At 44.3% G+C, this 22,589-nt stretch overlaps 1 protein-coding gene across 2 annotated transcripts in view; it reads right to left on the bottom strand.

Annotated features, from left to right (window-relative positions):
* WDPCP (WD repeat containing planar cell polarity effector) overlaps positions 1–22,589 on the bottom strand; it is a 714,814-nt gene that overhangs the window by 452,972 nt on the left and 239,253 nt on the right. For both annotated transcript variants that reach the window (XM_029593664.1, XM_029593663.1), the window contains exon 7: positions 12,884–12,998. In XM_029593664.1, coding sequence (XP_029449524.1) covers positions 12,884–12,998 — 115 coding nt within the window. The remainder of the gene's footprint in view (positions 1–12,883; positions 12,999–22,589) is intronic.

Below are 22,589 nucleotides of genomic sequence, written 5' to 3'. Positions count from 1 at the left end.
CAGCGGCAAAGAATCTCAGAGCCGATGCCCTCTTGAGGGCCTTCGAAGAGGATAGGGAACCAGATCCTCCTGAATACATGATCAACCCCATTTGAATCCTGCTAGCCGCCTCGCACTCCTTTCCCGGAGGGAAGACTATGGTACCCAGCAAGTGCTTGAGTGGTCCCATGACTCTTGAGTAGCGGGTCATCCGGGCCGGGCCTGCACACTCTCCCTGCTCAAACAATACTACCGGTGGTTCCAAATGGACCAAGATGTAAAGGTCTATGTGGACTCTTGCCCCACATGTGCTCATCAAAAACCCATGGTGGGGCGACCTTGGGAGCTGTTACAGCCACTACCGGCCCCCAAGGAACCCTGGACCCACCTATCTATGGATTTCATCATAGATCTTCCTTTCTCTAGTGGTAAATCGGATTATTTGGTTCGTCATAGACTGCTTCTCCAAGATGGCTCAATTCGTCACACTGCCCAGTCTTCCATCCGCTCTTGAGTTGGCCAAGCTGTTTACCACCCACATCTTTCGCTTCCACAGTCTACCACGTCATATCACCTCGAATCACAGGGTACAGTTCACCTCCAAGTACTGGCACTGCCTCTATCACAAATTCAACGTCAATTTGGACTTCACCTCGGCCTATCATCCTCAGGCTAATGGGCAAGTGGAGCAGACAAACCGGACACTTAAAACGTTCCTTCAAACCTTCGTGAACAAGCAACAGGACAATTGGGCCACTCTCTTGCCATGGGTGGAATTCTCACATATATGGAAGGCAGCTGCTGCCACAGCTTCCGCTACCCCTTACTGTTCACCCTCCAGCAGCCCAATTAACAGCTCAAGAACTCTGGGACCTGTGGGTGAGAACCGAGGAGATGATCCAAAGAGCCGCCCTGAGAACGAAAGGCTTTATGGATAAGCATCGATGTCTGGCCCCCCCGTTCCACCCTGGCGACAAGGTCTGGTTAAGCACTCGTAATATATGTCTCAGGGTCCCGTCCATGAGGTTGGCCCCATGCTACATCGGCCCATTCCCTGTTCTGCATCAAATTGGCCCGGTCTCGTACCAGCTCCAGCTTCCCCCAACTCTCAGGATCCACAACATGTTTCACATATCACTCCTCAAACCACTGCTCCTCTCATAGCCAGCCAGAAGATCTCCCATTCCTCTGTTGAGAATCAACTCTACCATGTAAAATAAGTGCTAGATGTCCGCCGTTGGAACAGGAGGTGGGAGTACCTACACTTTTGGGAGGAGTACGGCCCAGAGGAGCCTGCAGCCAACATCCCCATTACCATGACTATGAATAATTTCTGTTTAGTTCTGAGTTACCTCTGCCACTGGCTCCTCATCCTCCCAGTTTGAGTACCCCTGTTTTATTGTAACTTTTCGTTATCCTTGTGTTTATGTTATCGTTATTTTCCCCCTTGTTCTTTGTAAACCGATACGATATGATCTGTATCATGAATGTCGGTATAAAAAAGCACTAAATAAATAAATAAAATAAAATAAAATCCTGGATAAAAGGCTCTTCCAGAGGTTCCGTGCCCAGCATCCAAGGAAACCCAGACCTCCAGGAGGGGGGTTAAAGGGGGATACTGTTGTGGTGGCTGACTGCCATGTTCCGCGGCCAGCTCTACTCACCCCCCGCCGAGGCTCTTTACCTCGTCCTGTGGACACGGCCTGAGGAAGCCACCATCGCCACCCTCCTCCACAGTAACCCGACACCGACACTGACGCACCTTCCCCCATGGGGCTCCTTAGGTGCGTGTACATGGCTCGCCCCAACCTTTAAAGGGCCACGGCAGGAAACTCACTTGCGGCCCCATCTGATGACATCAGCAGGAAGACCTATATAAGGGCAGCTCTGCCCTCCCAGAATCACCTCAACATTGGCTCAGCTCCGTGTGGGTAGTGTGTTGATCCAGCTCCAGTTCCTGATCCACCTCCTGTGCCATTTCCTGATGCAGCTCCTGCTCCAGTTCCAGCTCCCCGGACTGCTCTTCTGGCTTCGACCCCGGTATATCTCTTGGATTCCTCTGCTCGCTGCTTGCCCCGACCTTGGCCTGTTCCCTGGATTCGTCTGCTTGCTGCCTGCCCTGACCTTGGCTTGTCTTCTGGATTCGTCTGTTCGCTGCCAGCACTGACTCTGGCCTGTCTGACTCTGCTTTCGCCTGAAGTCCACCTGGAACCTTCGTACGAAGACCCACACCTGTCCAGCTGGCACACAAGGGCTCAACCTGCAGGGAATGAGGGCTGGTAGTGGTGAAAGTTCAGTAGGGTCTACGCACCATCCCGGGCCACCTGCCAATGGCGGGGACCTACAGTGGGGCATCAACCTGTAGGTAGCATCAATCCCGTCTTGGCCCAAGGGTCCACATCGCAACACACTTACACCCTGTTTTGCATGTTGAAAACAAGGATTTACAGTCATCTCTAAAATTCACTCTTCCCTAATTTCTCCGTGTCAGCCGACATAGTTCTTGCCAGGGTCCCAATATAGGGTATTTAATTCTTGGAGAACTAAGGGGGTCACCTATTTACATCAAGTTGTTGGGGTTGAAGGGCAGATACTTTCCTTTTCGGAACTAAACAAATGTTTGATCTTACGTACAACTGAGGCACTATGTGGGTAGTTTGCCAACTGTACAACTTCAAGAAGTATTTTGTAAGCAATTGGAAGATTTCTTTCAAATTGAGGATTTTAGGAGGATGAGAATTTCTCAGCTCTATAAATCCTTACTGAAGATTCAGTCATTAAGGTCTCTAGCTTCTTTGCTTGATAATTGGAATAGTGAACTCTCCATAGTGTTTCGACAGCCATCACAGGATTCACGACCGGCCCCTCATACCTGTCCTCCCCCGCCATTCCAGAGCTAGCCCTGCTCCTGAGCAGGGCAGGGGAAGCGTTCTGGCAATTGCAGGCACATTCCAGGCCTTCCTCCCTGCTGCAGGCCTTTGCTTCGTGGCGGAGACGCTGCCGTCAACTTCCTCTGTGCAGTCCCTTAGCTGCGCGCGTGCACTCCTCTCCCTTTTTCAAAGGGCCCGCAGCGTGCCAGAACTGCCGGTGCCTTCAGATGATGTCACCCCTGAAGACCTACTTAAGGCGGCTCCTGACACTCAGGGCTCGCCTTAGCAACTTCTCCCTTCCTTTTGGAGTTAGTTGTTCCTCTGGCTCGTCTGTCCGCTGACCTCTTCTGACTAGTGCCCGGACCTTGACCCTTGCCTGTTCTCCGACTACGCTGTTTGCCACCTGACCTGATCTCTGCCTGAACTCAGACTACTCTCGATTGCCGCTTGACCTGACTATGCCCGGATTGACCTCTGTTACCGACGCTGCTTTGGCTGACCACTCTGGACTGATACTCTGGCCTTGATTCTCGCCATTCACTCCGACACTCTCTTCTGGCCTCCTGTGACCTCTGGCCTTCCCTGTCTGGACACCAACCGCGCACCCTTGTTCGTGGTGGGCACACCCTTGAACTTTCTCTCAATGAGATCCTGTGAGGCCCACCTAAGACCAGGCGACCCGGGTAACCAAGGGCTCAACTTGAAGGAACCCTGGATTGCTATTGGCGAAGCTACAGCTAGCCTCTGTCTTCTCCTGTGCTCCGCCTCCTGGTGGCAGGCGCTCTCCGGGTCCGACCGGAGGGCCGTCCCAATCCTGCACCAGGCCAAGGGTCCACTTCCAGCTCAACACATAGTACTTTTGGACACTCAGTTGAGGGAGGGATTTCGTTGTATCAAGACTTTAGTGTCGTTTGTGAAAGTGAGAGAGACACAGTTTAAGTTTTTAATGCTGTTGTGTTCATGCCTCTTCTCGCCCCTCGCTCCACCCTCTCAAGCCTCGGTGGCGACTCCCTCCGGGTTTGAGGGATGGCTTGCGGCCGTGGCAGCTCCCTGCCGCACTTCTCCAGCATCCCCGGGCTGGCTTGACGCTACGGATCCGCCATGTTTCTGATGATGTAAGGGCACACACGTGCGCTCCAAGCTTTGTACCAGCAAGGGCGCGAACCTCGGGGGCATCCCCCCATAGTGACGTCATCCATTTGCACTTTAAAAGGTCTTTGTTTGCTACCCACTAACAAGTTAGCAAGGACTCGTATCTACATGGGTTACGATTCGCCTAGCTACTCTGCTTTCTTTCTTACCAGGAGTACCCACTCCATGGGGGCTCCACTCTCTCTTCTTGATTTCAGATTGCCAGAACACTTGGAAGACTCCTCATTGCCTGGAAGCGGTCGCGGACGTGAACTCAGTAAGTTCTATTACATAGGAATCAATACTCGCTCCACGAGAGCCTACATTCCTATTGCTCTGAAGATTTCCTTCCGTCCAAGACGTTATCGCAGGTACAGAGATCACGAATTACATTGGCAAAATTACAGATAGGAACTGGTACTCATTCCACAAGGGCCCATGTTCCTAGAATCTTTTACAGACTCTCTTCTACTCTAGAAGCCATTTCACAAATGGCAATTGTGAGTTCATTTTACAGACTGTTAGAGGTCACTAGCCATAGACCCAGTTCATCTTTCTGCCTTACAGGCTATTCCGGGCCTAGCTCAACGCCTTTCAGAACAGCAGGAAACCCTGGAGAAACTTACTGCAGCCTTTCACCAGCTTCGTACACAGAAGGTACAAAGCACAGCTTCTATACAAGAACACCAGTTACCAGAGATAACTTTAAAGTCAGCTGTTCCACTGGCAGCGCCTGTTCGATTCTCCGGAGAACTCCAGAAGACTCGAGGCTTCCTGAACCTGTGCAGCTTACACTTCACTCTACAACCTTCAATGTTTCCCACAAGTCTCTCCAAGACCAGCTACATTCTGTCTTATTTGGATGGGAGAGCCTTGTCGTGGGCTTCTACCTTGTGGGAAAGCAAGGACCCTATCTTGCAGGACATAGAAGGATTTATGGACTTGTTTAAATCCGTTTTTGATGATCCTGCTTGTATGTCTGTTGCTGGATTTGCTCTGGTGGACTTAAAGCAAGGCAACAGATCCCTGGCGGAATTTGCCATTGAATTTAAAACTCTAGCAGCAGAGCTGTGTAGGGACTCCAGATGTTTGAAGACACTCTTTTGCAGAGGCCTGGACACCCGCATAAAGGACGAGCTGGCTGCTCGTCAGACACCTGATTCGCTGGAAGAATTGATATCCTTAGCCACTCGGATTGACTGGCGGCTCCGGGATAAGGTGAAGGAACTCCAGCCTAAGGTGGTCCCTGTGTTAAGACAGGTCAAAACCCCTGTGTTTCAGACGGATCCAACAATTCCTGCTGTAGATAAAGAAGAACCTATGCAACTTGGCCATGGTCATTTGAGTTCTAAAGAGAGAAGAATCAGGGAGAAAGGCAGTCTGTGCTTATACTGTGGTCAGCTCAGCCGTTATGTCTCTACGTCACTTGGAGAAGGTAGAATTTCTAGCTCGGCGGAAAGACTGTTTGTGGGACTTACTGCATCTTCTCCTCCACTTTCTCTTCCAGTCTCCCTAACCTACGGACCAGTCATGGTTCAAACTCCTGCCTTGGTGGATTCAGGGGCAGGAGGCAATTTCATTACTAGACGGCTAGTGGAATGTTTACGAATTCCTCTCATCAACTTATTTATTTATTTATTTATTTATTTATTTATAGTTTTTATATACCGGGAGTTCCTGTATACAATACATATCACTCCGGTTCACAGTTAACAGAAGAACTACTGCCGGGGGGCAGTTTACATAGAACAGTTTACATGGAACAGTTTACATTGAACAAGACTTGAAACAAGTAAAAAAACACTAGATCTAAATAAATAGGTAAAAACCAAAAACTAAGCTCAACTTTAAGTAAATAAATAAGGCAATTAATAGACTAGATTAAATAAAGGCAGAGAAACCATACATTAAAGTACCCGCTACTGTTGTCTTCTATCCATGGGGAGCCCTTGCCAGGGGACGTGACCTGTGAGACCGTGCCAGTTACGCTTCGCACTGGAGCATTTCATACGGAGATCATTTCTTTCTTTGTATTGGAAAGGGCGATGCACCCAGTTGTATTAGAATTGCCTTGGCTGCAGTTACACCAACCTCAATTTGATTGGGGTTCCATGGACCTTTCACACTGGGGCTCTGAATGTCATGAGAAATGCCTTAAGGAGGTTTAATCTACAAACTGCATGACTACGACTCCAGCGGTGCCAGGACTACCACGTGAATACGCCTCCTTTGGGGATGTATTTTCTAAAGAGGCGGCTGATATTCTTCCACCACATAGATCCTATGACTGTGTAATTAGACTAAAACCTAATTCAGAACCACCTAAAGGAAGAGTATACCCTCTTTCAGTCCTGGAGAACAAAGCTATGTCTGAGTACATTAGAGAAAACCTCCAGAAAGGATTTATTCAACCATCTAAGTCACCAGCCGGCGCAGGCATTTTCTTCGTGGGGAAGAAGGACGGTACCCTACGTCCATGTATCGATTATCGAGGTCTAACTGAGATAACCATCAAGGACCGTTACCCCTTGCCATTAATCTCGGAGTTGATTGCCCGGCTGCAAGGGGCCAAGATATTTTCTAAGCTTGATCTGAAAGGGGCTTACAACCTCATCCGCATTCGTAGTGGTGATGAATGGAAAACGGCCTCCAACATGCGAGACGGCCATTTTGAGTATCTTGTAATGCCGTTTGGGTTGTGCAATGCATCTGCAACATTCCAAAATATGATGAATGATATCTTGCAGGACTTGTTATAAAAGAATGTGGTGGTTTATCTGGATGATATACTAATCTTCTCTAAGGATTTACAGACCCACATTGCTGATGTTAGACAAGTACTTTCCCGTCTTCGCAAACATCGGTTGTATGCTAAAATCTCGAAGTGTGAATTTCACAAAGCCTCAGTGCCTTTTTTAGGCTACATCGTGTCCAAGGAAGGGTTTCGAATGGACCCTCACAAACTTGAAAGTATCCTGAACTGGTCTCAACCCACTAGTTTGAAGGCCTTGAGAAGATTTCTGGGATTTACTAATTATTATCGCAGTTTCATTAGGAACTATTCATCCTTGACTATACCTTTGACTGCAATGACTCGTAAGGGTGCTACGCTTCAAAATGGTCAGCAGAGGCCGTTTCAGCATTCGAGAAATTGAAGACGGCCTTCTCTACTGAACCGTGCTTGCGGCACCCAAACCCCGATAAGCCCTTTGTCATTGAAGTTGTCGCTTCAGATATGGGTGTAGGGGTCGTATTAAGCCAAGTAGGAGACTCGAAAGCCTTACACCCCTGTTCATTCTTCTCACGAAGATTTTCTCCAGCCGAGAAGAACTATGGAGTCGGCGATAAGGAGCTTTTAGTTATAAAGCTCGCATTCGAGGAGTGGCAGCCTTGGCTTGAAGGCGCTCAAAATCAAATAACCGTATTTACGGATCATAAGAATCTTGAGTATCTCCACCACGCACAACATCTGAATTACAGACAGGCCAGATGGTCCCTCTTTTTCAATCGTTTTGATTTTGTGCTCAAGTACCGCCCTGGGGACAAGAATACCAGAGCAGATGCATTATCTCGCTCCTTTCTTTCAGAAGACGTACTTGAGGAACCTCAACACATAATAGATCCAAAGAGGATACTTCTAGCTATCAGCCAGTCCGTTTCCACCAGTGATGCTGTCAACACTCATCCCCCGTTACATCTATCGGAGAGTCATCTTTAGAGGTGAATTCGGAGCACTCTCTTCCAGCATCCTACGGAACAGCTACATCAGAAGTGGATATTGGACCCATGTCTACATCACCACTTCCACTGAATCCCTCAGAGACAGCTACAATAGTTCCACCTCATACTACTGATAGTTATAACGAAATTTGGCAGGACTCTTCCGAATCTCAAACCTTTATGGAGGTTGAACTCAGGATTAAAGAGATTTTGGATGTTCGTAACAGAGGCAAGAATTTTGAATACCTTGCAGCTTGGGAAGGCTGTGGTCCCGATCTGATCACTTGGGAACTTCAGACCAATATTCTAGATAAAGAAATGTTTCATCAGTTCCATCTCGCACATTCTTTGAAGCCTAAGCCTGGTACCTGAAGAGGAGATCACCCTTTGAAGGGGGGTACTGTTGCATTCGTGCCTCTTCTCGCCCCTCGCTCCACCCTCTCTGCCTTGGTGGCGACTCCCTCCGGGTTTGAGGGATGGCTTGCGGCCACGGCAGCTCCCTGCTGCACTTCTCCGGCATCCCCGGGCTGGCTTGACGCTATGGATCCGCCATGTTCCTGATGACGTAAGGGCGCACTCGTGCACGCTCCAGACTTTGTACCAGCAAGGGCACAAACCTCGGGGGCATCCCCCCGTAGTGGCGTCATCCATTTGCATTTTAAAAGGTCTTTGTTTGCTACCCACTAACGAGTTAGCAAGGACTCGTATCTACATGGGTTACGATTCGCCTAGCTACTCTGCTTTCTTTCTTACCAGGAGTACCCGTTCCACGAGGGCTCCGCTCTCTCTTCTTGATTTCAGATTGCCAGAACACTCAGAAGACTCCTCATTGCCTGGAAGCGGTCGCGGATGTGAACTCGGTGAGTTCTATTACATAGGAATCGGTACTCGTTCCATGAGAGCCTACATTCCTATTGCTCTGAAGATTTCCTTCCGTCCAAAACGTTATCGCAGGTACACAGATCACGAGTTACATTTCAAGATTGCAGATAGGAACCGGTACTTGCTCCACAAGGGCCCATGTTCCTAGAATCTTTTACAGACTCTCTTCTACTCTAGAAGCCATTTCACATACGGCAATTGTGAGTTCACTTTATAGACTGTTTGTGGGAACCAGTGCTCGCCTACGGCTCCTGTTCCTGAATGTACTGAAGACTCTCTGTGGCCTAGAGACCATTGCAGACATCTACTATTGTGAGTGTACCATCTTGTATCCAGTATACCCTGTTTACTCACTACTTCTAGTCTCTCTCTACAGCTCAGCGACCCAGAGATTATATTCCAGTATCAGAAGGACTTCAGCTTTGCCGAACACAGCGACTTACTACTGCCACCCCGGGTGGTCCAGCTTCCAGTCTAAATAAAGAACTATTGTGCTTATCTCATATTCTAGCCTAGCCGGTGGTTCCTCTCAGGATCTCCTCCTGGGGGCGCTGTCATCTACCATCGGCCCAGGGATTCACCAATTCCTAAGTGGCCATTCCTTACATTACTGCCACTGTGGGATTCAACCACTACAGACCATTAGCTCCGCCTACACAGTATTATAAACTACTAGCTCCTCCCCTTGGAGGAGCAGCATTGAACAAATGCGTGCTTACATTTCTCCCATAAGGGCGTATAGATCTGGTATTGTTACAACTGATATCTATCAGAAATGTACAAGATCGGGGGACTTTGGGACATGTCTTTTGGTTTTGTGAGCCCCTTAAAAAATTTTGGAAAGGGATTCAAGATTTTTTTGAAATCATGCTTGGGCAAAACATTTCTTTTTCACTTGAGGGAGTCCTTTTCGATGATTCTGCTTCTTTCCAAATACAGGGTAAAGGTAATAGGCTTTTAATGAATACGGCCTGTTTAGTGGGGTAATAAAGAGTATTCTCTTGATGTGGACAACAGAGAAAGCTCCATCACATTGGGCCTGGAGAAATGCCTTCCATGAGTTGATGTTACTGGAAAAAATGGGGGCGGGACACCTAAGTAAACAACAAAAGTTTTTCTTATAAACTTAGAATGTGTATCTTCAAATTTCCCAGCTAAGATCCATAGGTTTGTGCTTAAAGATATGTTATTGTGAATCTTGCCATATTTTTGTACACTTTGAAGTCATATGGGATTTTGGACATAACATATATGGTTGATTTGGTAAGTAATGGAACCTGATTTTTGGTGATTTGAAGGGTGGGAGGGGGAGTTCTTTCAGAGTTCAGAGAGTTGATTTAAATAATGACTGTAATCAAAAAATTCATTGTATTTTCTATTATATGTGGCAAGCTTCACAGCGCCTGCTTGATACATATGTTGCATTCAAGTTTAATAAACAATCTGAACAATAAACTAGGGAAGTTTGGTAGCCCTATTTCTTACCTGGGAGAACTGGGAATGGCATCAGCATGCATGTGTTTCAAAATCCCACTTCTTACATGGTAGAAGCGGCATTTGCATGCACAGGCACGTGTCTACTTAAAATTGTGCGCAATGTGCATGCGTTCAGGCTATTTTAAAAACATATGCGCATATATGCATTGATGTTATAAAATGGTCGCACTGCTAGGTGCAGGCCGCCAAACACACGCACATGTGCTCCCACTCGCCTGTTTAAAAGTTACCGTCCCTCTGTTTTGAAAATACTTACTTCCACACATTCTTGAAATAATCAGTTTACTAATACTGCCACCAGTCCACCTAGTCCATCTCCAGTTACCTAGACATTTTAGCACTTCACCTTCAATCGCCCCCAGTCCACCTAGTCCTCCTACCCATAAATTGTAGACAACAGATACCAGATTTCACTTGTAGTAGTCCATTAATACGTTAAAACTGTACAAACACATTAACTAATGTATATGCAGAAATCTCTTATAAAATAGCAACTTTCACATGTACTTCTTCACCTAAACCACCCCTTTTTTGCACAGGTAAAATGTGCATGCAAAACTGAAAATATGTGCGTACTATCGATGTTTATAAAGTAGCATGTGTGTGAATATAGGCTACTTACACAATTATATGCTAATTTTACACGTGGAACCCCTTTAAAAATTTACTCAATACTTTTTATAATTCAAAAGTATGCATGCAAGTAGAAACCTCTCCTGAACTCCACCCGCAAGAATTCTTCCCTTCAGTCCATGAAAACGTATGCACAAACAGGACATATGCGTGTAAGTTTACCCACAGAAAGGTACATTTAAAAAGCCCAGCACACGCCAAAATCGGGAGATATGCAAATATGTCAGGCTGGTGCATTTACATTTAGTTTATTGACTTGATTGACTACAATTCTGACAAAACATCAAAGCGGTTTACAAAAAAATTAATAGGATACTACAACCGTAATACATCTGTGTTACATTTTGGTGTTTTTTTTTAAACACTAATAGATAACAAGCGATTTTGCATACTTTTGCTTATTTGCAAAGATTTTGCATTAAAACTAATGCAACCTTGCTAACGTGCGTTAACCACTTGCAATAGATAATGCAGGCATTTAATGCACATTAAGACTTGCACTACTGTTATTGTCCTTTTGTATATTGGCACCAAAATTAGAGGCAATCTGAGCTCTGCTGTAACTCTTTGCAGAACAGGAATTTAAACTAATAATCCAAGCAGATAAAAGTCTGAAAGTTGCAGACTGACACAGCTTTAGTTGGCAAAACACAGTATCATTTTATTTACAAACTAATTATCACAGAAATATTTTAAAATTAAACTGTAGGACAGAGAGCACCAATGAAAAGTTCTGAAAAGAGGCGGGGAATGGGCGTTCCTGGATTTCAAATTCAAAAGCACGCGCTGAAGTCCCCTGCTGCATAACTTTACTTCTGCTATGAAGGATGTATAAATAAGAAAATAAAGAAAAACAGATAGATTGGCGAGGTTTTAAAGTTAGGGGCTAACAGGAGGAGGCTATTAAACTAGAGGGATTTCAAAGTCATATCCCTTACCAGGGCAAACTGGGGACGAACTGGGCAAACTGGAAATGGCGTTGGTGCACGTGTCTACTAAAATCCCCCTACTTAGAAGCAGCATTTGCATGCATAGGCATGCGCCCACTTAAAATTGTGCACACTTGTGCATGTGGTCAGTCTGTTTTATAACATGAGCACATATTTGCGTGTATGTTATCAAATGGCTGCGTCCCTGGACATGGGCTGATGACCACATGTGCGCCAGATTAAAAGTTTACATCATATCGGGGGACCAGTTAAAAAAAATATTCTGCAGGTAAAACACTGCATTTGCCTCTATTTTATGTGTCAAGTTATACTTAACATTTATATTTTGAAAACTTGCTCATAGAGAAGGACTATATGTAGGTACTTGCACAACAGAATGCACTTTTTTTTTCTCCTGCATATACACTCTGCAGTTGTTCAGACTCTAAATATGGGTGGGTTTTTTTCCAAGACCTGATTCTTATAGGCTGACTTTAAGTTCTGTGTTATTTTTCAATGGGTTTCCCTAGGTATAAGGGATATTTCATTACATACCTGTTTCATAGTAAAATTCACATTGTTGAGCCTCAAGGAATGAGATAATTACCAATCTCATAACCAGTTATATATTATTTATTTGTTGCTTATTTCCGCTCTACCTTTCTTCCTGGCTACTCTAGCCCCCAAGTTCAATGCCCCTGTTTTATGTAACTTTGCTTGATTCAGCCTTCTTGTTCTTGGTTACACTTGTTTATCCCCTAAGTTCCATGTAAATCGGCCTGATGTGAATTCTATTCGTGAAGTCCGGTATAGAAATATATATTAAATAAATAAATAAAGATGTTTATTGATGAATAGAGTTCTGAGAAACGTTTAGTAGGAACACTTGAAAAACAATGTCTCTATTTTCTTCTAATATATTTCCCTGCATGCTGTTCTAAATTGAGTAATACTATACATGATACAGCCATACATTTACGATCCTTGAAATAACATACAAAAAGAAAAGAAAACCTGTAAAAATGTTCACATTAAGCACTCAGAATCTGAAAGGACTAAAAACTTTGATATTAAATATTAGTCTAAAATTGTTCTTGGTCTCAAGGGTTATAACTATAGCATTACACGCAATTACTTGTGTTTGCAAGTCCCTAGTGGGAATAATTAGTCTACCCGTGGACACACTATTTCTCCTGTGCTACTGTTAATGTAGGCAATCGATTTGCACATGGGTGTAATTACCATCACTGATAGTGTTGGAGATGAGCTTCCCCACCAGAGTCCTGTCAATCACCACTCTTTCCAGCTGTGGTCCAGAAAGGCTTAAAGACACCAGTATACCTGAACCGAAGAGGAGCTAAAATAAAATAATCAAAAACAAAAACAACAAGGCATCAACAGTCAGCAAGCTGAAAATTTCTAAGGCAGATAGTATTTTCACCCCAGAAAGAAATCCCTGAAACAAAATTAACTGTGAAGCTTTGTTTAGCAAAGAAATAGGTGACAATGCATGGAAAAGAAGGCCTATTTCAGATCCATGACAACTGATTTCCACTTGGGGGGAGAGGCAGGGAGAGATCTCTCCTGAAACAAACTTTGTTTCCCCTTTAACAGGAAAAAACTAAAAAAATATAATAACCTTAACTAAAAAAATGTTATTCAGTGACTGCAAATATAAACTGAAATAACTGGTGTGCAGAGAAAGAAGGTAATGTCCAAGCAGCCTGCTTAGTGGTAAAGTTTGCGTGTGTATTGCATATGCAGACTTTACCAAATATTTTCAAAGCCAACTTACACACACAAATTTTGCTCTGAAAATACTTGGGTAATTAGCAGAGTGCGTGCACACACTGATGCATGTAGACATACGTGCATATTTTTTAACATCAAAATGTATGCATATAAGTGCTGTTTCTGTCACAATGCCATCCCTTGGAGAATATCTGCTCAGTTTGTGAAAAAGTACAAATGTAACTGGGTTATGTGGTCAGTTCTACATCCACTAAGCCCCAGGCTATTTTAGTATAGCTATTACCCACTAACTGCTTTAATCATGCTGCACGTTCAGTCCTTCCGGCAGCAGCTGAAGACTGGCTTTTTTAAAGAGCTCGGCACCTCCTGCATGCTGAGCAGCCAGCTTCTCTTGGCTTCTCCACATATTGTAGATTGGGAAAGTAGTCAAGAGAGCACAGGCACAAATGGAAGAAAAACAGCTAATATAGTAAAATAAAGTGACAAGATCTTTTAGATATATTACAGACAGTAGGAACGAAGTGCAAAAGTGGGATTTTAAGACTCAAAGGTCAAGAGGAATAATATGAAGAGGCTGATGAAGAGAAAGCAGACATGTAACACATATTTCTGTTCAGTGATCACCAAGGAAGGACTTGGAGTATGACCACAGAAAACCGTTGCAACTAGGAATGGGAAAGAGGTAGATTTCGAACAATTTTCAGAAGACTGTTCATGAGGAGCTAGCAAAGTTAAAAGAAAATAAAGCAATGGGCCAGACAGGATACATGCGAGGGTTCTAAGACAACCTACGGAAGTTCTGGCAGCTCCGCTGTCTGACTTTTTCAATGCTTTTTTAGAATCGGGAGTGGTTCCAAAGGACTGGAGTCAGGCAGAAGGCATCTGAGAAGACTAAGGGGGCCCTCAGGAGGCAGTAGCAAGACAGGAAGTTCTGCCTATGTCAATAAAAGCTTTCTAGGTTGTTTTTTTTACAGCTAAACTTGAAAAAGTACTGAAAAGGGAACAACGATGATGGAATAAATGGTATCTACATGAAGAAAGGTTTAACAGTCTAATACTCCAGTTTGGAGAAGAAACAAGTGAAAGAGAAATCTGAAAGTTTATAAAATCATGAGTGGCGTGGAATAGGTAATAGGGAATGTTTGTTTACCCTAAATGTTAGCAGTTTTAATCTAATCTAATCTAATCTAATTTAGAGTTTATATACTGTCTTTCTGGTCCACCAGGGTCCACCCAATATGGTTTATAACAAATAAAAACTAAGTAAATAATCAAATACATTATAAAACTACATAATCAGAAACATCCTATATAATACATAAAACATCCTATATAATACATAATCTAATGCTTCAAAATCAAATGTATACATACATTTGAGAAATTGTTGCCATAGGATGTAGTCAAGGTATCTAGCATAGCTTTGTTTAAAGAGAGTTTGGACAAGTTATGGGAGGAAATGTGCATAAATAATTATTAGCCAGGTTTGAGATCTGTTGGGTACTTCCAAGAAACCCAGATTATCCACCATTGGATATACTACTACTATTACTACTACTACTACTGCTAATAACAATAATAATACATTTTTAATTTTATATTCTGGCTTTTGTGACACTTCAAAGCGGACCACATTCAGATACTGTAGGTATAAACCTATACTCAGGCCTACAATCTACCCAGTTTTCCATGTGTAAATGGCCATTTTAAAATAAGCTGGGGCTGAGTGTGTGCAAAGGTAGGTACATAACCAAGCTATGTGCATCCTTTTACACAGGAAGGCTAACTTTCAAACAGCTGTGCTCACACCCATAGGTGCATGTATATTGGCGCATGAAATTCTGCTCCTGTATTTTATAACCTGTTGGGTAGATTTTAAAAAGGCTGCGTGTAAAGATACGCGTTATTTTATAAAGTATATAAGCAGGTTATCAAATACTCTTCATGTGCATGTCTGCAGCTCTGCGCATGAGAGAGAGAAAGAGAGAGAGAGAGAAAGAGACACTCTTTATAAGGCTCAGCCTGACATTCAATATATAGACCATGGTAAGAGGGCACTTTCATTTGGGGTGAGTTTCTGGGAGGTGGGTTGGGGGGGTGTTGTTACAGTCATATTCAGAGGTATTCATTGTAAAAATGACATCATTAAAGAAATCTAGACCTTATAAGTAATGAAAAAGAGTTGATTTGTCCAATGCAGCTAGCAGAGACTGCAGTGTACAAATCAACTCCTCGTTATTATAAGCGATGAAAATTCTATCTAAAATTCTTTAATGAGGTCAATTTTACAAGGAATACCTCTGAATGTTTCTGTAACACCATCCCCCAAACCAACTCCCGAAAACTCACCCTGAATCACAGTGCCTCCTTACAATGGTCCATATATTGAGTGTCAGGCTGAGCCTTATAAATAGTTTCTCTCTCTCTCTCACACTAAGGAGCTGTAGCAAATTAGCACATGTAATATACACATGCTGGCTAAGGAAAATTAGGGGTTATGTGTGTCAATGTTGGAACCCCTGTGCCCTTTTTCTGCCTACTTTTTCTGACCACGTGTACATAGATTTACATGCGTCCTTCCCAGCTATTTAAAATTTGCGTAGCTCCCTTGCGGCCCACTTACGTGAACCTGGAAGATGTAGTAGGCCAGACTGACAAATTGAAGAGTAGCAAATTGCCTGGACTAAATGGTATACAACAAAGAGTTCTGAAAGAACTAAAAAATGAAATTTCAGATATATTATTAGTAATTTGTAGCCTATCATTAAAATCGTCCATTGTACCTGAAGACTGGAAGGAGACCAATGTAACTCTGATATTTAAAAAGAGCTCTCGGGGTGATCTGGGAAACTGTAGACCGGTGAGCCTGATTTAGGTGCCAGGGAAAATTGTGGAAACTATTTTAAAGAACAAAATTACAGAATATAAAGATAGACATAGTTTAATGGGACACAGCCAGCATGGATTTACCAAAAGGTAGTCTTGCCTCACAAATCTACATTTTTTGAAGGGGTTAACAAACATGTGGATGAAGGTGAGCCAGTAGGTGTAGTGTATTTGGATTTTCAAGTGTTGGACATAGCCCCATGAAAGGCTTCTAAGAAAATTAAAAATTAATGAGATAGAAGGCAATGTATTTTTGTGGGTTGAAAACTAGCTAAAAGACAAGAAACAGAGAGTAGAATTAAATGGTCAGTTTTCTCAGTGAAGAGAGGTAAATGGTAGAGTGCCTCTGGGATCTGTACTTGGACTGGTACTTTCTAAAATATTTATAAATGATCTGGAAAGGGGAACGACAAGTGAGGTGGTCAAATTTGCAGATGACACAAAATTATTCAGAATAGTTAAATCACAAGTGGACAGTGATAAATTGCAAGACTGGAAGATTGGGCATCTAAATGGCATATTAAATTTATTGTGGACATATGTAAGGTGATGCTTGTAAGGAAAAATAACCCACCATTGTAGTTACACAGTGTTAGGTTTCAAATTAGGAGTTACCACTCAGGAAAACCATCTAAGCGTCATAGTGGACAATACATTGAAATTGCCGGCTCAGGGTGCTGCAGTAGTCAAACAATGCAAATAGAATGCTAGGAATTATTAGGAAAGGACTAGTAAATAAAATGGGGAATTTCATAATGCCTCTGTATCGCTCTATGGTGAGACCGCACCTTGAATACTGTGTACAATTCTGGTCGCTGCATCTCAAAAAAGACATAGTTGCACTGGAGAAAGTACAGAGAAGGGCAACCAAAATGATAAAGGGGATGGAACAGCTTCCCTATGAGGAAAGGCTGAAGAGGTTAGGGCTGTTCAGCTTGGAGAAGAGACAGATGAGGGGAGATATGATAGAGGTCTATAAAATGATGAGGGGACTAGAACGGGTAAATGTGAATTGGCTGTTTACTGTTAGGAGTCGTGTGTTATGTGGACCCTTGGCCCGAGGTGAATGATGTTAAGTCTGAGGGATGGAGCCCCACAGGTCTACACCGTCGGGAGGTGAGGTCAGCTGCTGCAGGGAACAAAACTGTAGTTCATTGGAGAGATAACATCCTGCGTCACTACACCTGATCGCAGAGTAGCCCAGAGCTGTGCCGTGAGGCAGACCCCGAGGAGCGGGGAGCAAAAGGACAGGGTCTACTGTAGGCGAGATGCAGAGACTGTCCCGAGGGGCGGGACAGCGTGGTAACAGAGTCTCTGGTATGATGACGTAGGGGCTGCCCTGAGGAGCGGGGAAGCACAGTGTCAATCTTAGCAGTAGTGATGTGCCCGAGGAGTGGGGAAGCGGGAACAAGTCACTCGTGTAGAGATGTAGGCACTGCCCCGCGCAGCGGGGAAGTGTGGAGCAAGTCGCTGGTGTAGAGACGAAGGCACTGCCCCGAGGAGCAGGGAAGTGCGGAGCAATTCTCTGGTGTAAAGATGTAGACACTGCCCCGAGGAGCGGGGAAGTGCGGAGCAATTCTCTGGTGTAGAGACGAAGGCACTGCCCCGAGGAGTGGGGAAGTGTGGAGCAATTCTCTGGTGTATAGATGTAGGCACTGCCCCGAGGAGCGGGGAAGTGCAGAGCAAGTCGCTGGTGAAGAGACGTAGGCTCTGCCCCGAGGAGCAGGGAAGCAGGTCTCTGGTGTAAATATGAAGGCACTACCCCGAGGAGCAGGGAAGAGCAGAGTCAAGTCTCCAGGCAAGGCAGATACTACCCCGAGGAGCGGGGAGCGTAGAGAAGGAGTCTCTGTAAGGCAGTTCTTAAGGCAACCCCGAGGAGCAGGAAGGCCAGCAGGCAGGACCTCTGGAGAGGCGCAGGGACTACCCAGAGGAGTGGGGAAGTCTGGAGACAAGTCTCCCAAGGAAGCACATGAAGGCCCTCAAGGAGCAGGTACTCGAGCCAGAGTCCAGAACTGCAAGGAGAGATCCGAGAGAGGCACCAATGTCCGAGCAGACAGGAACAAGCATCAGTAGGCGAAGGAACTCATTGCCAAGTCTATTAGTGTAGGGCAAGGGAGGTGCTTATAAATCCCAGCTGTGATGTCATCAATCGGGGACACCCTTGAGGTTCCTGCCATAGCGTCTTTAAAGAGAGATTCGGTGGCACGCACGCACCTAGGAAGGCCCAGAGGAGGCATGGAGGCCGACGACGTCCCAGCTGCCATGAGAAGTCGTGGGAGGCAGACGGCATGCGGCAGCAGCGGCTAGCCACAACCGCAAGTTCGCCCGGAGAGGAGAGCAGGGCAGGACATGACGTGAGTTGGGTCGGTCGCGGCAGACAGTCATAACATTTACTCTTTCAGATAATAGAAGGACTAGGGGGTACTCCATGAAATTAGCAAGTAGCACATTTAAAACAAATCTGAGAACATTATTTTTCACCCAATATACCATTAAGCTCTGGAATATGTTGCCCAAGGATATGGCTAAGGCAGTTAGCTTAGCTAGGTTTAAAAAAGGTTTGGACAAATTCCTGAAGGAGAAGTCCATAAACTGCTATTAGTCAAGTTGACTTAGGGAATAGCCACTGCTTATTACCGGCATTAGTTCCATGGGATCTATTTCATGTTTGGGAACTTGCCAGGTACTTGTATCCTAGATTGGCCACTGTTGGAAACAGGATGCTGGGCTTGATGGACCCTCACATTGACCCAGTATGGCAATTTCTTATAGTCTTACCTGTCCGGATAAGTAGCATTTTTAAGATTTATTTGGCTACTGCTGCTACTTAGATGGATAAACTGGAATTTGTCTGGATAAGTGCTGCTTTTAAGATTTATCCAGCTAAATAGCAGTAATGCCCCTACTTAGCCAGATAAATCAAAATTTATAAAGATAAGTAGTACACAACTGCTGTACTCATGTATTTTTACATCTAGCTTTAAAAATATATACGTGGAGATTTTACCTGCGCAATTTACATGTGTGTGGCAATGAAATTACCAGTTTTACCAATTAGTCTACTAGTTCTCCCAGTTCATCTGCAGATCAGCAAGACCCTCTTCAGCCTCAACTCCCACCATTTCACCCAGACTCCCCACCCAGTCCCTATTTCACTTTTAAGACATTTACAATCACTTGCTCCAGAAACAAACCAGGTGTAAATATACACAATTAAGCTGCTAAATGTACATGTGTTAATTGCTTATAAAATAGCATCTTACATATGTATATGTTGGCCTTGCCCTGCTCCTTTTTTTTTTTTTTTACACATACAAATTTACTCATGGCTCTTACCTATGCATGTATTTTGAGGTTTATAAAATAGCATATATGCGAGTATTTGCTACTTACATGCTTATATGATTTTTATGCGCAACCTTTTTGAAAATGCACCTGAAACTGAGCAGAGGTATTCCAGAGGGCAGAGATGGTACTTATGTGCATAATTTTAAAAAGTATGAGCCTAACTTTCAAACTGCAGAGATAGCAAAATTGCTTACCTTGTAATAGGTATTATCCCAGGACAGCAGGATGTAGTCCTCACATGTGAGTGACATCATTGATGGAGCCCTGGTACGGAAAACTTTCTGTCAAAGTTTCTAGAAACTTTTGACTGGCCCTGGAGGCCACTGAGCATGCCTAGCATGCCATGATATTCTCTGCCACAGGGGTCTCTCTTCAGTCTCGTATGTAGCAATAAGCTTTAGCAAAAATAAAATAATAAAACGTATTAGACCCAACTCTGCGGGGTGGCAGGTGGGTTCCGTGAGGACTACATCCTGCTGTCCTGGTATAACACCTATTACAAGGTAAGCAATTTTGCTTTATCCCAGGACAAGCAGGATGCTAGTCCTCACATGTGGGTGATTAGCAAGCTAGAGGCTGAGTCATTTTGTAGTGAAGCAACAGTGAAGTATTGTTGTTGAAAATGAGGCAGCCGAAGATCACAGCAGATTGGATGTAGAAGGAGTTGGGATTAAACTGGAAACAAGTTCTTTAAGACAGATTGTCCATATGCTGAATCTTGTCATCCATGTTTGTCCAAACAGTAATGAGCTGCAAAGGTGTGAAGAGAACTCCATGTTGCTGCTTTACATATGTCAAGAATTGGCACTGAATGATAGTGTGCTACTGAGGTTAACATTGCTCTCACTGAATGCGTCTTTACTCGTCCTTGGAGAGGAAGGCCTGCTTTTTCATAGCAAAACTGTATGCAATCTGCTAGCCAAGTGGATAGAGTATGTTTACCCACTGCTTTACCCAGTTTGTTTAGATCATAAGATACAAAGAGTGGAGTGGATTTCCTGTGGACTTCAGTGCGGTCTAAGTAAAATGCTAGCGCACGCTTACAGTCCAAGGTATGCAAGGCTCGTTCTCCTTGGTGTGAATGAGGCCTTAGAAAGAATGTGGGTAAAACTATGGATTGGTTCAAGTGGAATTCCGTAACTACCTTGGGGAGGAATTTTGGATGTGTACGGAGAACCACTCGGTCATGGAGGAATTTTGTATAGGGTGAGTACGTGACAAGTGCTTGTAACTCACTAACCCTTCTAGCTGATGTAATGGCTATGAGGAAGATAGTATTCCATGTGAGAAATTTAACATCACAGGAATTCATGGGTTCGAAAGGAGAACGCATGAGTCTTGTTAAGACCAGATTCAGGTCCCATTCTGTGATTGGTGGCCGAATTGTTGGTTTAAGTTGAGTTAAACATCTCATAAACCTGCTGACAAGAGGTTGTATGGATATTGGTGCATCTCCAATCCTGTTATGGTAAGCTGAGATTGCACTTAAATGGACTCTTACAGATGAAGTTTGGAGACCAGAGTCTGAAAAATGGCATAAGTAGTCTAGTAGAGAAGTTGTGGGGCAGGTGAAAGGATCTATACTCTTTTGGTTGCACCACAAAGTAAACCTTTTCCATTTCGAAGAATAGTTCTTTCGAGTTGAAGGTTTACATGAAGCTATAAGCACTTGAGATACATTGGTTGAAAGATTGAGTGGTTGTAAAATCAAGCTTTCAACATCCATGCTGTCAGGGATAGGGATTGAAGGTTGGGATGGCGCAACCGACCCTGATCCTGAGTTATGAGAGTGGGAGCTACACCCAGGCGAATGGGATCCCTGATCGAGAGGTCTAGAAGTTTGGGAAACCATACTTGTCAAGGCCAATATGGGGCTATGAGTATCATGGACCCTTTGTCCTGTTGCAACTTCACTAGAGTTTCGGTTATGAGCGATATCGGAGGATATACGTATAGATGGCCTGAGTTCCAAGGGCGAGCAAAGGCGTCCTTGGCTGGCTGGTTTTTCTGTTTGTGTAGAGAATAGAATCTGTCCACTTTGTTATTCAGGTGTGACGCAAAGAGGTCTGTTGTTGGTTGTCCCCAATTTTGAAATATCCTGGTCGCTATTGAGGGATCCAGGGACCACTCGTGTGGTTGGAACTGTGAATGCCTGCCAAATAAGTGGCACGGAGAAACATTGAGTGTGTCAGGACCCAGTCCCAAATCTGTGCAGCTTCTTGACAAAGGAGGTACAAGCCCGTACCTCCATGTTTGTTGATGTACCACATGGCTACTGTGTTGTCCGTTTGGATCAGAACAGTCTTGTGTGAAAGGCAGTCCTTGAACGCATGCAGCGCATAACGTATAGCTCGAAGTTCCAGGAAATTGATTTCAAATGTTGCTTCAAGTTTTGTCCAAGTACCCTGGGTTTGGAGATTGTTTGTGAGCTCCCCAACCCAAGGTGGATGCATCTGTAGTTAAAGTTATCTGTGGGGCTGGTTGTTGAAAGGGTAGGCCCTTGCGCAAATTGGCCATGTTCGCCCACCAAAGTAGAGAGGAACGTAGCTGGTGGGTTACTTGAATTGGAGAATACAGTGGTTGAATGGCTTGGATCCATTGTGATCTTAATGTCCATTGAGTTATCCTCATGGCTAACCGTGCCATAGGAGTAACATGCACTGTGGAGGCCATGTGGCCTAGTAAAGTTGGAAACTGATGAGCTGTTGCTTGTTTCTTTGAATGTAGCGAGTTTGCCAATAGGGAAAGTGTCTGTACCCGATCCTCGGGTAGAAAGGCCTTTGAGAGGATGGTGTTCAATTCTGCTCCGATGAATTGAAGCAGGTGAGATAGAATGAGATGGGACTTTTGATAATTGATGAGAAAACCCATGGAGTGAAGTAGAGTAATTGTTCGACTGAGAGAAGCCAGAGCTCCTTGTTGAGATTGACTGCTGATGAGCCAGTCATCTAGATATGGGAAG

Source organism: Rhinatrema bivittatum, chromosome 3 (assembly GCF_901001135.1).
Source record: "Rhinatrema bivittatum chromosome 3, aRhiBiv1.1, whole genome shotgun sequence".
NCBI classification, from domain to species: Eukaryota; Metazoa; Chordata; class Amphibia; order Gymnophiona; family Rhinatrematidae; genus Rhinatrema; species Rhinatrema bivittatum.
This window is presented reverse-complemented; position numbering and strand designations above follow the sequence as displayed.